This window comes from Anabrus simplex, chromosome 8 (assembly GCF_040414725.1).
Source record: "Anabrus simplex isolate iqAnaSimp1 chromosome 8, ASM4041472v1, whole genome shotgun sequence".
In the NCBI taxonomy this organism is placed as follows: Eukaryota; Metazoa; Arthropoda; class Insecta; order Orthoptera; family Tettigoniidae; genus Anabrus; species Anabrus simplex.
Window position 1 is genome coordinate 89,492,379 of NC_090272.1, and position 16,027 is coordinate 89,508,405.

Below are 16,027 nucleotides of genomic sequence, written 5' to 3' on the forward strand. Positions count from 1 at the left end.
CCCATATTGATTTATGTGGTTGAGATCTGGACAATGACAGGTAGGGAGGAGAGTAGAATTCAGACCAGCAAAATGAATTGCCTAAAGCCGCGTATACACTTGAGCATTCGCCCCAAATGAGCATGCGTTGCCGATGCAGGAGCGCACAAGCATGACTCGCATGCCAATCTGTTGAACAAGTTTCCACTGTGTTTGGACCTCATGCGGACCGAGAACACCGTCTGTGTTTAGGTGTAGCATAGTGTTTTGCCTGATCTGAGGCCACAATGGTGAATTGAAAATTGATAGTCGCCAGTTATTGTTATATGTATTTATTGCATTCCTTGAAAACAAAACGGAGAAAGCAGTGGTGGCAAAGAAAACTGTATGAAGAGAGATGCAATGTTCAATTGTTAAAAACGATCGGACATGAAAGGGATGGCAATTTTTAAATTTTTACGAGAATGTCATCCGAGGATTTTGAATGGATATTGCATAGTGTCAGAGCTACAATTGAGAGAGAGGACAATACATTTAGGAAAGCCATATCTGCCGAGGAACGCCTAGCTGTGACACTGCGATTTCTGACTACAGGAGACTCTTACATGAGTCTGCAGTACCTCTTCAAAATTTCGAAACAAGCCATTGGCAGAATCAGACCTGAAGTGTGTCAAGCCAACGTAAAGGATTATGTGAGGGCGAGCAAAATAATTAAATAAAAAAGTTTATGAAGAATAATTTTATTACAGCAAATACCGAGAAAAAATACTCTTAAGTATTGATGAAACTGCAGGTGTTTACATGTTAATTTTCTTGCGGCACTCATCTTTTGGAAATATTGCATGAGGGCAGCAATTTCACTCCAAGCATCGTCCTTTTTTTAAGGTATTGTAACAGAAGCCATCCTTGGGGTTCCACAGAACAGGATACTTGTGGTAGGCCCTAGTACCCCAGGAGGATAAGAGAATTATCCTGGGACAATTACATTTCAACTTGAAATTATCTTTCACACACTTCCTTCACTTCACTTGCACGAGCGAGATCGCATATGCATAGCGGAAGCAGTCGGCTCATACTGTTCAGACTACCCCTCCCGTCATCAACCGTCCACACTGAGCACGAACAGAGCACTTTGAGGTACCGACAACATTCGTATCGGGCTGAGGCATGCGGATCCATTCAGTTCGCCCTCTACTCATCTGAGCGAAAATGGGCAAATGCATGCTCATTCGGGGCGAATGCTCAAGTGTATACGCGGCATAAGAAGTATGATAGGAAAGACAAAGAAAGACAGATTGAGAATTAAAAATATGAGAAAGGAGGTCGTAATGGAAAACTTAAATGAGAGAATTGATAGTAGTAAACTAAGATGATTTGGACATGTAAAGAGGATGGAGGAGAGTACAAGAAGAAGAAGAATAAGAAGAATAAGAAGAATGGTGGAAGGAGAGAGGAAGGTGGAGAAGTGCCATGAGTGCCCCAACCTGGCAGGAAGCTGGAATGGGAAAGGAGGTTGACACACTCTTCTAGAATACTCACACTCTCAAATTATTTAAAAGGATACTAATGTGAATGACCAAATTCAAAATTACAACATTAAAACCAGTGCCTGGATTTTTGAAGATCCATTTTTTTAGAGTAACTAACATTACAGTATATTCTAAATATAACAGTACATAGTTTGAAATTTGAATAATCTCGAACAAAATCAGTTTGCTTGTGTTTTGGACGTTACTAGCCAACAGAAAAAAAAAAACATGCTATTTTCAACCTTTAAGTGGCATTTGTCTTCACCTTAAAAAGCCTATTAGAACTTAGAATCTAGTTGTCCACTCCTGCAAAACTCACTTGAACTTGTTCCAAAAAACAATTTCTTCATTGAATTCTCCTCCAGGTGAAACTGGAGGAAGGATTAAATACAAGTAAACCGGGCGAGTTGGCCGTGCGCGTAGAGGCGCGCGGCTGTGAGCTTGCATCCGGGAGATAGTAGGTTCGAATCCCACTATCGGCAGCCCTGAAAATGGTTTTCCGTGGTTTCCCATTTTCACACCAGGCAAATGCTGGGGCTGTACCTTAATTAAGGCCACGGTCGCTTCCTTCCAACTCCTAGGCCTTTCCTATCCCATCGTCGCCATAAGACCTATCTGTGTCGGTGCGACGTAAAGCCCGTAGCAAAAAAAAAATACAAGTAAGAAAAATTGTTGTATTCAAATGAAGGGCTAAAGGAGATCCAAGTCAACTGGTCTGTACTTAAGTGGTATTAAAGTATCTTTGCCTCATGAACCTTATCACCAGATAAATACTGTCCACGTGTCAATTGACATAGCAAGGTACATTTTCAGCCTATAAACTAATTAGCAAAGTGCATAAAATGACGTGATTTTAAGCACATATTTTTTTTAATTTTATGATGAAAATGAAAACCTACAACCTCTGTTTTCCAGTCTTTGACCGGGCTAGGGATGTAATGAAGGAACCATAATAGGCTATTAGATTAATGGGGTCACCACTCCTTAAGTGATTTAGATCTATGAATGACTGACAAATGTTATGAAATGATGATGGAGTGTGTTGCTTGAATGAAAGTTGACAGGGAAAATCGGAGTATCTGGAGAAAAACCTGTTCTGCCTCCGCTTTGTCCAGCACAAATCTCACATGGAGTGACCGGGATTTGAAGCACGGTATCCAGCGATGAGAGGCCGACGTGCTGCCGCCTGAGCCACGGAGGCTCCTTATGATATTTAACCAAAATTATAGTGCAAGAAGCTTACAGATTCATAACTTAGGTGACAAAATAGTTAACTTACCAGTCAGAGCAATAAACAGACGCAGGATATCGTTTGTTCCCTCAAATATTCGGAAGATTCTGATGTCCCTAAGAACTCTCTCAAGACCACAGTCCTTCATGTAGCCCATTCCTCCCAAAATTTGAATGGCCTCATCCGTGACAGTCCATGCAGCCTCAGATGCGAACACCTTAAATAAAGGAACAGAAAGTACAGTATTTTAGTGACCACAAGAAGAGAAGAATAGGATACATAAAAAACTATTTTTACAACTAACTTGTTTATTTACAAGCTCACGACAGGTGAGAAGAGACAAGGACAACCATAACACTAAAGAACAAAGACAATCTCCGCAACTTCCAACAGATAAGACTCTCCTCATCAAACCCAATTATTTTACATTAATTCCTTCTCAGGCCCCAACGAGCTTGTTTCTGCTTCCTGTTTTCATGTTTGTCCTTCTCTCTTCTTCCCGCACTGTCCTGCCATTGTGTTTATCCTATTCGTGTCCTATCTTTATGACTTGAATAGAGAAAGAACTTACCTTAGAAATTGCAGCCTCCAGCTGGAAGTCCATACAGCCTCTGTCCATGTTACCACTGACCATATATGCCAAAGACTCTGTCACATATTGGAGCATTGCCATTCGAGCCAACTTCTCTTGGATTGCACCATAGGATTCAATTCGCCGACCAAACTGAACTCTTGTTGTTGCATGTTCCACAGCTTTCTTGATGGCGGCACGCATAGTGCCGGACAGGGTGGCTGACATTCCAAACCTTCCATTGTTCAAGATATTCATAGCCACCTAATACAGGAAAATGTATATTTTGGTTACTTTAAGATGTTCTTTACAGGTGAATGTGCAACTGTGACATGGGCCTAGAGTGATGTGGAAGGGGAGGAAACTGTACATGAGCTTCACCTTATCAAACTGTGCAAGGCCTGTTAATATAATAATCAAACTTTGAAAATACAACACAAATGCAAAATCTTAGCAGTACATGAGTTGAGCCCTCCCCCGCCCCACCACCCCTGCCCTTGCACTGCGAGCAGTGTTTGTGCTACAACCAGCATAGTACCACCCAGTGCAGGGCAGATAAACCAATGTGTGGGCATTGTAACCAGCCACATCCCACCTCCCCCTGTTCAAACATCAGTGCTCCTCCAGTCTGTCACACCTGTGGTGAACCTCATCCAACATATTCCCACCAGTTTCGAGCCCGCCCACTCCCTCCTGAAAATCGTCCCGACCTGGTGGCCCCTATCCAGACCATAGATCCTCCAACCACTCCAGTCAACTCTGCTTTTCCCCCTCCCACCATCAAAGGCATCGTTAAATTTATAACAATAGCGTTGATGAACATTCGTTCCTTTCACTGCCCTTTAGTCCTTACCAACTTCAAGCTGTGGTGAACCAGACTCTGAATCTCCATTTCCAAATAACCCACACCGGTTTAAACTCACATTTTCACTTCTCCCGCCTAGAGTCCTTGGTCTAATCATGGGTTATAGGTCATCACGGAAAGAGCCTCCCTCCCCCATCTCCATCATGTTCTTAAACATTCAGTCCTTCCACCAAAAGCGTCTTCACCTTCACACCCTCACCCACCAACATTCTGCCCATACAATCCTCTTAAATGAAACTATGCTTCGCCCTCACCAGTCAGCTCACCTGCCTGGCTACACCCTCCACCGATCTGATCATCCCTATGACATCGATCGAGGGGGCGCAGCCATAGCTGTCCGTCCCTCACTCCCCATCCGCATATACCAGCCCCCTCCCAATAATCCCTTCCCCGAATCCATCACTGCAACCATTTATTTCAGATCACGAATTCTACACCTGGGCACCATCTGTAGCCGCAACACCCAACCTCTCCCACAGATTATTTAACTCACCTCGACGCTATCTTTCCCCACTTCCTAATCCTATCTGACCTCAATCTTCACAGCCATACCCAACAAGAAATTTGCACTCTCCATTCAACCGTAGACCGAATAGACTCCTCACTCATCCCACTTCCTGGACCCTCCTGCCCCAGCTCCCAAACCACCCCAGATGCTGTAATATCACACAACTCACTAGTTCATCTCCTCACAGTCTCAAATCTCCCAAGCATCGGGAGCGACCATCTTCCCATCCTCATCCCAATACCCACACATTCTCCACGTCTTCCCACACCCCCACCCATCCACAGACCTACTACTCCCAAGCAAACTGGCCTGCCTACAGGAAAACACATCGATAATGCACTAACTCAAACCCCTCCATTCCCCACAGACCAACCATTCACTAATGCCTTCTTCAACTTCTTACAGTTAACTATTACCCCAACAGCCCAAACTCATATCCATTCAACCTCATTTAGACCCTCCCAACCCCAACTCCCACCTAAATTCCTTCAGTTACAATTATGATCACAATCATACCTTCGAGAGTACACACGAACCAGGAACCAGTACTTCCGAAAGACGATTAGGATAATACGCAACTACTTAACGGCCCACAAACGACGATCCTGGACCACCACCTGTACTAACCTAATTTCTCTCCACGCCCATCCATCTTTATTCTGGAGACGACTTTCTTCACTTCTTGGACAACATAGGACACCCCGCTATCCGATACTTCACCTAGGACGATCTCCAAGCTCAACCAAGGAAAAGCTGGAGATCATGGCATCTCATTTTGAACTACACTTCAAATATAATATTGACAGACACTTCGACTCCTCAGACTCCGACCTCTACACCACGCTCCAAATGTCACTCACGCTCACCCCCTCTTCTACCCACTCCCTCACCGAACACATCCTTGATGCTCCCATTACAGACAAAGACATTACAGCCGCACTCCATAAAACCCGGGCCACCGCCCCAGGTCCAGATAATATCCGCTATAGACACATAAAAGAAGCCCCACCTGCCCTGCTGACCCTCCTTGCCCAACTCTATACCTTCATTCTCACCACTGGATTCTACCCCTCAAGCTGGAAACGTACCATCATGCTCCTATTTCCAAAACTAGGCAAAAACCCAACAGAACTTGATTCCTACCGCCACATATGTTTAATATCTGTCCTTGCCAAATTCCTAGATAAAATCCTCGTTCGATGCCACTATCCTTACCTGAACTCCAACAATTTCATTCCCCCTTCCCAATTCTGTTTTTGACCTGGATATTCCGCCTACCACCAATTCCTTCGCCTCGTCCAACTCAATGCCATTAATTTCAACCTACGATGCCCTACTCTTCTGATCATGTTTGATTTCAACAAGGCTTTTGATTCCCTTTGACACCCCGCTCTGATATTCAAATTACATCACTTCACTTTCCCCAAATCCTACTTCCGACTCCTAACCTTCTACCATTCAAGCAATTCAGCTCGAATCTTGATCCAAAGCACCCTCTCCAGCAGTTTTCCCATGACCCTAGGTCTTCCCCAAGGTTCACTGCTCTCACCATTACTCTTTGTCCTATTTGTCGCAGATAACCCATAATCCCCACCTCCCACCACCCTCCTAAAGTTCACTGATGACACCGCCATCTTTGCCCCCCTTCCTTCCACCCAAGCTATCAGTCGAACCATAAAGCCCTTCCTAAACTCCCTACTCAATGATGTGACTGCTGGCATCTAGTTAAATCCTACCAAGACCCAATCCATCCTAATCCGTCCCAGGAAAGGTCACCTAAACACACCAGAAATCCTGCCAACCTCCCCCTCACCCTCCGCACGCCCGCTTACAACCACAAACTTCGCTAAAGCACCTGGGGGTCACCTTAGATCAACATCTCACCTTCAATCCTCATTTCTGGAACCTTCACTCTCAAGTTCAAAAAAGATCCCAATTGCTCTGCTGACTTGCCGGAACCAACTGGGGTCTCAACACCACTCTTACTCCACACCTACACCTCCTTCATCCGTTCCTACATCACCTAGGGCCATCCTGCCTGGGCCGCCACAATGAACCACAATCCCAGCCTCATCCGCACCCTTCTTGCAGTGGAAAGGCGTCTCGTCTGAGTGGCCCTCTGCCTTCCACCGAGATTTCATGCGACAGATTTATACGTCATTGTTGATCTTCTTGTAGTGTAACACAGATTTCGGCTTCAAAATTGGATCTTACTTCCTGTTCCTTTTATCAGTGTCTTCCAGAATATCGCCATGATCAGGAATATCATCAAGACTCTCCACTTGTCCATCCGGTTAATTATTTTGACCCACTCCCCCTTTTCAATCTCTGCTCCATAAATATCACTCCCTTTTAAGAAACTTATTAACCACATCTCTGGGGTGATAGCTCTTATTGGGATGAATTGTTCCACGGACAAGCATTTTCTTGTCCAATGATTCTGTGCCAATGGAACACTTGTATAAAATTTGTCAGTGAACAAGATGTGACCTTTCTCCAACAATGGTTTGCATGTTTTCATGGTGACTGCTTTAGCATGATCTGTTTCTTGCAGCTCATCATCTTTCCCTTGATACACTCTTACAGCAAATGTATATCCATCTTCCGTCCAGATGTTATAGAGTTTAATTCCATAATTATGTGACTTGTTCAGAATATATTTCCTGAAAAGCAATCTTCCCCTCCATGGCACCATAGACTCGTCTGTTACAACATTTTTCCCAGGGGTTAGGGAGTTCTGAAAATTTTCCTGAAGCTGGTCTACTAGAGTTTTCACGTTGTACACTCTTTTATTTCCTTCCCTAGGGGCTCCATTATCACACAAATGCCAACAGGAGAGCAAATCTAGGAAGCAATCACAAGCCATAGTGGCCTTTATTACCTTATTCTCATATAAAGGGTTCTTCGACCAATAAAGTGGCGGTTCAGGGACATACTTTAATCCTGTGCCAAGTAATATCCCCAAAAAATTGGCCATTTCTTCTTCCGTGGTATCAGACCATTTGAATAACGCCCCCCTTCTTGGTGGACACTTTGCTAACTTTTGTGCAACAAGTTGTTTGTTTTGGTTACTACAATCTGCACAATTTGCTGTGTTACAAACATGTTATAAATGTTAGAAGGGCTATCGAAATCAGTCACAACGTTCAATTGTGAGTCATCTCAAAAATGGGTATGCCAACATCATGCCTGCCTAAAGGCACATCGTCATCAGCAGCAATCTGATTTGGAAGAGGTATCACTTGGAGTTTCGTCCCCGTAAACAGCTGACCCACATGCTTCAAAGTCACTGTCTGTGTCACGAGATGAGTCACTATAGTGAGGCTGTACGTAGGGTCATCATCAGATACTGGAGAGAAATAACCATCAATCTCATCACTTTGTTCCAAATAAAAAGCAATTCATCTGGGATCCAATGCCATCCTAAACCACCTCATTTTCTGCACCATCAGTGTGTCAGAATGTGAAGGCTCCATGCCTAAAAAGGGACGTGAACTTGCTTGTAAATTTTATATATGGACGACAATAAACATGCCAATAACTACTTCAATAAATAAAAATCTGAAAACTTATATTCGCTTAACTTAGAGCAATGTAAAAAGGAATAGGTTACATGAGATATCAAAAGGGTGATACTCTTTGTATAAAACAACAATCTGCCATCTGAAGGCAGCAACATTGTAGGCTTTGTTCGCCACAACCACGCTAAGCGGTTCCCGCAAAAAAGATAGGTTAAACAACTATCAGAACACACTGCGACCCGAAGCAATATGAATGGAAGATGGCAAAAAATTTCCTTCAGGTCACTGGTGAGCTGATCAAAACTAGCAGCATGCCTCAATCCTTTACTTCAATATCAACACCATGCTGTCTTTAGTCATCAGAAATCTGTCATTCCACGTTAGGAAAAATGTGTTGCTCTTATGGCAACAAGGTTGCCATATCAAACTGTGGCACATATTTTGATGAAACTCAGCATTTCATTTCAAGATAAAGGGGGGAAGAAACTAAGCTGCAAAATATTTTTATGAAATCTAGGGTACAGGGGTTTGTAGAGGGGGCTTATTTAGGTTTTTACAGCAACATGGGTAAACTACCGCACATGCTAAACCTTAGTATTAAAGTTCAAGACATATTGGGGGAGAAAATAGAAAACAGAATTATTATTTTTTATAGGCTTGGGAGGTAGGGGATGCAGTTAATTGCATTTAAAAAATTTGCCCAGGCAAAGCCGGGTACTACTGTCCCATCATATCACCCCATGAAAAGAATGGTAAAAATTAAATGTGATTGTGAAAAAAGTGTTAAAAATAAAATGCACTTAAGAAGCAACAGCTAAATAACAAAACCAAGCACAGATAAAAGTCATGTCGTGATGTATTACAGCACACCACAGCATAAAAATCATCAGTAACAACTGCTGTACAGTACGAGAATATTAGAACACACACATAAACAGAGGACTTGATCTGCCGGTGATTCACAGTATAACAGATTACGCATTACATGTACCAGAGCAACTCAGAAAGAAAACGAAGTAAGGCAACAAAGCGATGGCTGTTCCCGCCATTGTGCTTCCTCCTGTGAAAGAATTTATGAAACAGAGAATGTTAAGTAGTTATTTTAATAACTCACGGGCAAAAATATGCCTCATCCCTTTTCTTTCTTTCATAATACAATATAAATTACATTATAATATTCTTTAATCATGGGGAATTACAGGTGTCCAAGAGGGGGTGTGTTCATTCCGTGTAGGTCCATAAGAGCAGTACCGTTTTCTTAACATGGAATGATCTATGGGACGTAGTTATTTACTCTGCAAATTTAGGAAGTTTGCACCGACGGATAAGAATAACATGCTTTGGGACACGTGATGACCTGAACCGCAAGGAACATGTTAAAATGCAATCTTCAGTGATGACATTTCCAAGACATTCTCCATTTAATAAACTTCTGAAGTAGTTCTTTATCTCTTCTCTGATGCCTTGACCTGCCTTTATCAGATTCCCATCATGTATTTCCAGTGGAAGAATATTGCCAAGCTCACTTCTTCTGTTCTGTTTATAAAGCAACTTCCTTTTACTTTCACAATCTTTTGTTAGCCGGTAGTGAACTCATCCCAACATGTTTCATTTTCTTCTTTAATCAGTCGCTTCACAATTCTTATTCCAGTACCCCTGTGCCAGGTACCAAATTTCATCTTCTTGGTGGACTGATTTCATGATAAATGTATGAAATTTATTACTATTCCACCAATTCAATACAACTCAAAATGTTAAAGATAGAGTTAAATCCTCATTAAAATGAGAGTTGGGACACATTTCGTCCTTTCCTATGGGGCATCATCAGCCGTATCATTACCTCAAACCATATCAGGTACCTGATCTAAAAGCTACTGCAAAATTGAATACAGTAAAAACTTCCAAACCATATCAGGTACCTTGAATAAAATTGATCTAAAATCTACTACAAAATTGAATACATTAAAAACTTCACTTAAAAAAGCCATCATTACATAAGTAGCTCGATTTGGGTACAAGAGAGAATTAACAATATTGATGACCTAGAGCCAATGTTGAATATGAAATGAAAGTTTAAAGATACTGATGAAAATGGGAATAGAACATGCAAATGATTATATACAAAATAATAAGGATATGCATTCCAACACTGTGCCAATTTTCATAATGTTGGACCTTGGCATGTGTACTTGATATAGTCTTATTCAAAAGTAGTGAATAAGGTTTTTTAACTAGCCCAGAAAGACGTATTTATATCGTAGTTCTACTTGAGCACCTATGTTGAACAGTTTATTAGAGACCAACTAAATGAGGCTGTTGAAATGTCATCAGACCATCTTCATCTGTTGAGCAATATTCCATGCTGATAGTGTGCCTAGCACAGAAAGACGTTAATTTAATGTCATAATTCTACTTAAGAACTTGTGTTCAATAGTTAATTTAAGGAGGACCATTGCTTCATGTTTCTCATTATCTAGCCTCCTTTTTTTGCTTCACTTCTTTATTTCATAGCAGTTTTCACCCTCTCATTCCACCAATTTATTCCTTTCTTCCTGCATATTGCACTTGTTTTTCCACATAGTGGTTCAGTTTCTGAAACCAGGGTGTTTTGGAATGACGGCTACTCTTCTCCTCTTTTACTTCTTTGGTAATTCGGTTGAAACTTTTCTTTGGTATTCCTCTTTATTCACATTCTCTCCTAGCAACTAGGGCTTGATTTTTGACATTCTATTGCAAATTATGCTTGCCCCCTTGTTATCATTAGCTAACCTTTTGCTATTTTTAATTTTCTAGTAAGCCCCAACAATCTCTCTTTACTTTCACAACCCTTCCTAACTCTTATTCTTTTTTCCTTTCTTTTTTTTTTTTTTTACCTGCACTTCCTTCTTAAAATCTTTAGTTCTTTACAACATTTACTCACCTGTTTTCATACTCCTCAACAACTGCTTTAAATCCATCCCATAGGCTATTTACATTTTTATTTACCGTCTTCCACCGATTATAATTACTTTTTACTTCCAGCTTTGCATAATTCAATTCAATGTTTGTTATTTGCCAGCTTACTGGCATAATAACTGTTCTTAATGTGATTAACTTTTAGGCTGAACTCCTTGAAATGACAATTCCAGGTGTTTCTCCAACACAAATCTGTAAAAATCTGCAGTAATTGAACAAATGTTAAACAAATACCATTATTACACTGTAAGAATTCTTTCAAATTTGTCCACTGTAAGCCTACCTTAAATCCATTACCCACTCCACCCAACACATTTTCAACAGGAATTTTGACATCTTCAAAGTACAGGCTAGTTGTATTGGAAGCTTTGATACCCATCTTCTTATCTGGAGGACTGCTAGTAATGCCACCAAATGAGCGTTCAACTATGAAGCTTGTCACTACATCCCGCTCAGCACCTGTACAAGAAACACATGTCAATAGTCAATTACTATATATTAACATTGTTTATATTTGTTACCTCTACTACAGTGGTAACACCAAACAAGGCACAAACACAGTTAAAAGGGGAAGGTAAGAGCACAATACACAATATAATAAAACACTACACACTTGGAAAAACAGCAGCTAGCATTACGCGGATCTCCAACAAAACATGTACGTAAATATCAGTAGGGCCAACTAGTGAACCATAAACCGGGAAGGTGAAAAGGACTGGGAACCTACCAAAGGCATGGACATGGCTTAGATTGCGGGTTCCGAAATAAATGGCCGTGATCCTTAGATTCGAAGAATATTATTTACCAAATAATTTTACAAATACATTTCACCATACAATTCCGAGTTGCGAGCTATAAGTTCAGTGATGTACATAGCTTATTTCGTAGGAGTGTAAATTCAAATCTCAAATCAATTATACATCTATTTACCAATGTAGTTGTACAATGCAATATACAGTGAAGTGGAAAAGTTTCTCCAAAAACCTAGCGTACCTCAAGTGATACAGAACTACCAGAGGCAAACCCCAAGGGAAATAATATTAAACTACAACCTACGTATTTTAGTGAAACAAGAAATGGGAATGCCTCAGAAAGGAACAGGTAAGTCCAGCTAAAAAACTAAGCCGTCATAAGTAACTAATTTGGTGAATCTAGGCGAGGTTAAGGCAGACTCCTGTATGAAAAGCAAATCGGAACATTACCGAAATTTTAGCAGGAACGGACTTCAAGAGTGCTTATCCGAGGAGAGTGCCATCCCAGAAACCGGGGGACGTCATCCAGATAGGCTGCTCGCAGACAGATAGACCAAGACCGACAGATTTCAGGATACAGAATTCATTCGAACACTGCCTCGCTCACTATATATAGGAAATTCCAGCCTTGGAGGCAGCCAATCAGCGTGCACGAGTTCCCTATCGCCACCTAGATCAGATAAAGATGTGCTGTGATGTATATGGATTTATTAAGAACTAATGCCTCAGTTGTGGTTCTAAGAGCTATCCGTGGTGTGTTTGTATGTGATGTACATGTAGTGTTGTTATCTTGCGGCTACAATCTGTTACAAGCGATATTAAGTTCATATTTTTACTATATTTGTCTACCCTAAGTGTCCGACATCTTGTTTTCCTACAATCAGTCCATAGAAAACACTAGTTAGAAGGGCAATTTATTATTCTTTTTTTGTTCTATCAATCACACTGCCCTAAATGTCGGCCATTTTACACAGCCATGGAAACCATGATGCAGACGTGAACTCTACCCTACATTTTATGCGTTGCCTAGGCCACAGAGTTTAAATTGTTTATTTACACCTTCTGCCCTTACTTAGTCAGCCATCTTTACGGCGGGGTCGACGTTGCTTCACGTCCGTAGGTTTTAACTTAAAGTGCCCTACACGTGTCCCCCGGGTGGTGTTAAGAAAGCAACACAACTGGCTGCCAGACAATCTTTCCAGATCTCCTGGCTACACGACAAATACGTACCAAACTGAATAAGAAGATGACCCAACACTATATCAAAAGCCTTTTGCAGGGCCAAAAATCTAGAAATCTTGGACCAAATATTAAAATATGTCAACTAAATATTGAGGGCATTAGTAGAACCAAATGTCAAATCTTACAAAAGATATTGGTGAAGCATAATATCGATGTGGTTGCCTTACAGGAAACTCATGCAGATAATGAAGATCAACTTTGTTCTAGGGGGAAAATACCAGGATATGACATCATTGGCGCAACGTATCATCATGCCTATGGAGTAGCCACTTACGTCCGGAATGATATAGAAAATGCCCATCTGCTATCAACTTCCACGAATGACAATATTCACTCAGTGACAATCAAAATTGGGGAACTAATCATATGTAATATCTACAAACCACCAAGCTCCCCTTGGCCAATCCACGTTCTTCAGACGTACCAACATCCTGCAGTCTTTGTAGGAGACTTTAACAGTCACCACACGCAATGGCGATATAGAGTATCTGATACGAATGGTGAGACTTTAGTAAACTGGGCAGATGAAAATAATATCCATCTTATTTTTGATGCTAAAGACCGTAGTTCCTTCCGGTCAGGACGTTGGAAACAGGAATACGACCCAGACTTATGCTTTGTTACAGCTGATGATAAACATCACCTTGTCAGCACTACCCGCAACATTCTACCAGATTTCCCTCATAGCCAACACCGTCCAGCCTTAATAGAAATTGGTACAAATATCCCATTGATAACCTCAATTCCACGACCCAGATGGAATCTACAAAAAGCTGATTGGAACGCCTTCTCCGAAAGCCTTGATAAATGTCTAGGCTGGATCCCACCATCTGCTGATAACTATAACAGGTTTGTTGGAGCCGTTATCTGTACAGCAAAAAAGCACATACCCAGGGGATATCGTAAAGAATATATTCCAGGCTGGGACGAGAAATGCGAAGAACTCTATAACGTTTTTCAAAGTAGCGGTGACAGAGAAATAGCAGATGATCTGATACATAACCTGGATGCTGCACGCCGACAGAAGTGGATAGACACTACTCAGAAAATCGATTTCAAAGTATCTAGCCGAAAAGCATGGTCTCTGCTACGTAAATTAGGAGGAGCTAGTCGTATCGTACGAGAAGATAGTCTCGTAACACCCAACAACATTGCTTCACACATTGTCAAAACTTCTAAAGGAATAAATCATCGCGCGACTACAACAAATATTAAACAGGAACTAAAAAAAATAAAAGCTAGAGCTGGCTCTACGACAGAGTACTCACATGACATCACCCCCGAAGAGGTTGCAGCTGCAATAAAGGATGTAAAACCCGGTAAAGCTCCTGGCTTTGATGGCATACTCCCCGAGTTTCTCATCAAATCTGGAAAATATATGAGGACATGGCTAGCAAAATTCTTCACCTCAATGCTAAAAACAGGAAATGTACCTCAAGAGCTTAAACGTGCCAAGATAATTGCTCTCCTTAAACCAGGAAAACGTGCAGATCTTGTGCAAAGCTACCGTCCAATTGCATTACTTAGTGTTATATATAAACTCTTGGAACGAGTACTGATTAATAGGATTGGTCAAACAATACTTTCGGCGATCCCTGTAGAACAAGCTGGCTTTCGTCCCAACCGAAGTTGCGCAGATCAAGTTTTGGCACTCACATCACATATTGAAGCAGGCTTTCAGAAGATGATGAAAACATCTGTGGCTTTCATTGATTTATCAGCAGCCTATGATACCGTCTGGCGGCAAGGCCTACTCTACAAGCTGATGAAGATCATTCCATGCCAACAAATTACGAAGCTTATTGATAACATGATTGGAAACAGAGGATTTCAGGTTATTATGGGAAACAAAACCAGTGGCCAGAAATTCCTCCAAAATGGTCTCCCCCAAGGTTCTGTTCTAGCCCCACTGCTCTTTAGCCTTTACATTGCTGATATGCCAGAAACTGTCAGCAAAAAGTTTGGATATGCTGATGATTGGGTCATTGCAACTAGGCACACTCACTTCGAACCCATGGAAGAAACTCTAACATCTGATTTGTCTGTGCTTGCAGAGTATTTTCGTAAATGGAGGCTTCGACCTAATGCATCAAAAACAGAGGTGACTTGCTTCCATCTCAACAACAGACAATCCAATAGGACTCTGGAAGTCTACTTTGATGGTACACAACTTACCCACAATAAGGAACCAACATATCTGGGAGTCACGCTAGACAGGACCCTGTCGTTTAAATCACATCTCACAAAAACTGCTGCGAAACTGAGAACAAGAAACAACATCATACAAAAGCTTTGTGGAACCACGTGGGGATCATCCGCCACAACTCTGCGGACGTCTGCGTTGAGCTTGGTATATTCTGCGGCGGAGTATTGCGCACCAGTATGGTTGAACAGCGCCCATACTAACAAAGTTGATGTCCAACTTAATAGTACTATGCGCATTATTACAGGAACAATCAGGTCTACTCCCACAATCTGGCTGCCTGTCCTAAGTAACATACCACCTCCTAACCTGCGAAGGAAAGTAGCTTTGATCAGAGAATACAACAAGATCCTAGCAAACCCTGGACTACCGGTACACTCTGACATCTCAGACCTCAAAATAAAACGACTTCGTTCGAGAAATCCACCTCTTGCAGCCGAGATCAATCACATCGGATTCAACATCACCGATTCCTGGAGGGAAGAATGGATGCAAAATGCTCCAGCTACATGCCTGAAAATGCCATGCATCGATAAGACAGTTCCAGGGTTTGATCAACCCCGCAAGGTATGGTCAATGCTCAACCGACTCAGGACGGGACACGGAAGATGTGGGGATTCACTTTTTAAATGGCGAATGCTCTCCTCGCCGCTATGCGACTGTGGTGCACC

General features: G+C 41.7%; 1 protein-coding gene across 2 annotated transcripts in view; it reads right to left on the reverse strand.

Annotated features, from left to right (window-relative positions):
• The window catches only part of LOC136878824 (very long-chain specific acyl-CoA dehydrogenase, mitochondrial), a 119,400-nt gene that overhangs the window by 44,831 nt on the left and 58,542 nt on the right, over positions 1-16,027 (reverse strand). For both annotated transcript variants that reach the window (XR_010860845.2, XM_067152334.2), the window contains exons 6-8: positions 11,443-11,618; positions 3,311-3,574; positions 2,788-2,956 (exon numbers count right to left, since the gene is read on the reverse strand). Coding sequence is in view for 1 of the 2 variants with exons in the window: in XM_067152334.2 (XP_067008435.2) it covers positions 2,788-2,956; positions 3,311-3,574; positions 11,443-11,618 (609 nt within the window). In the remaining variant the exon portion in view is untranslated. The remainder of the gene's footprint in view (positions 1-2,787; positions 2,957-3,310; positions 3,575-11,442; positions 11,619-16,027) is intronic.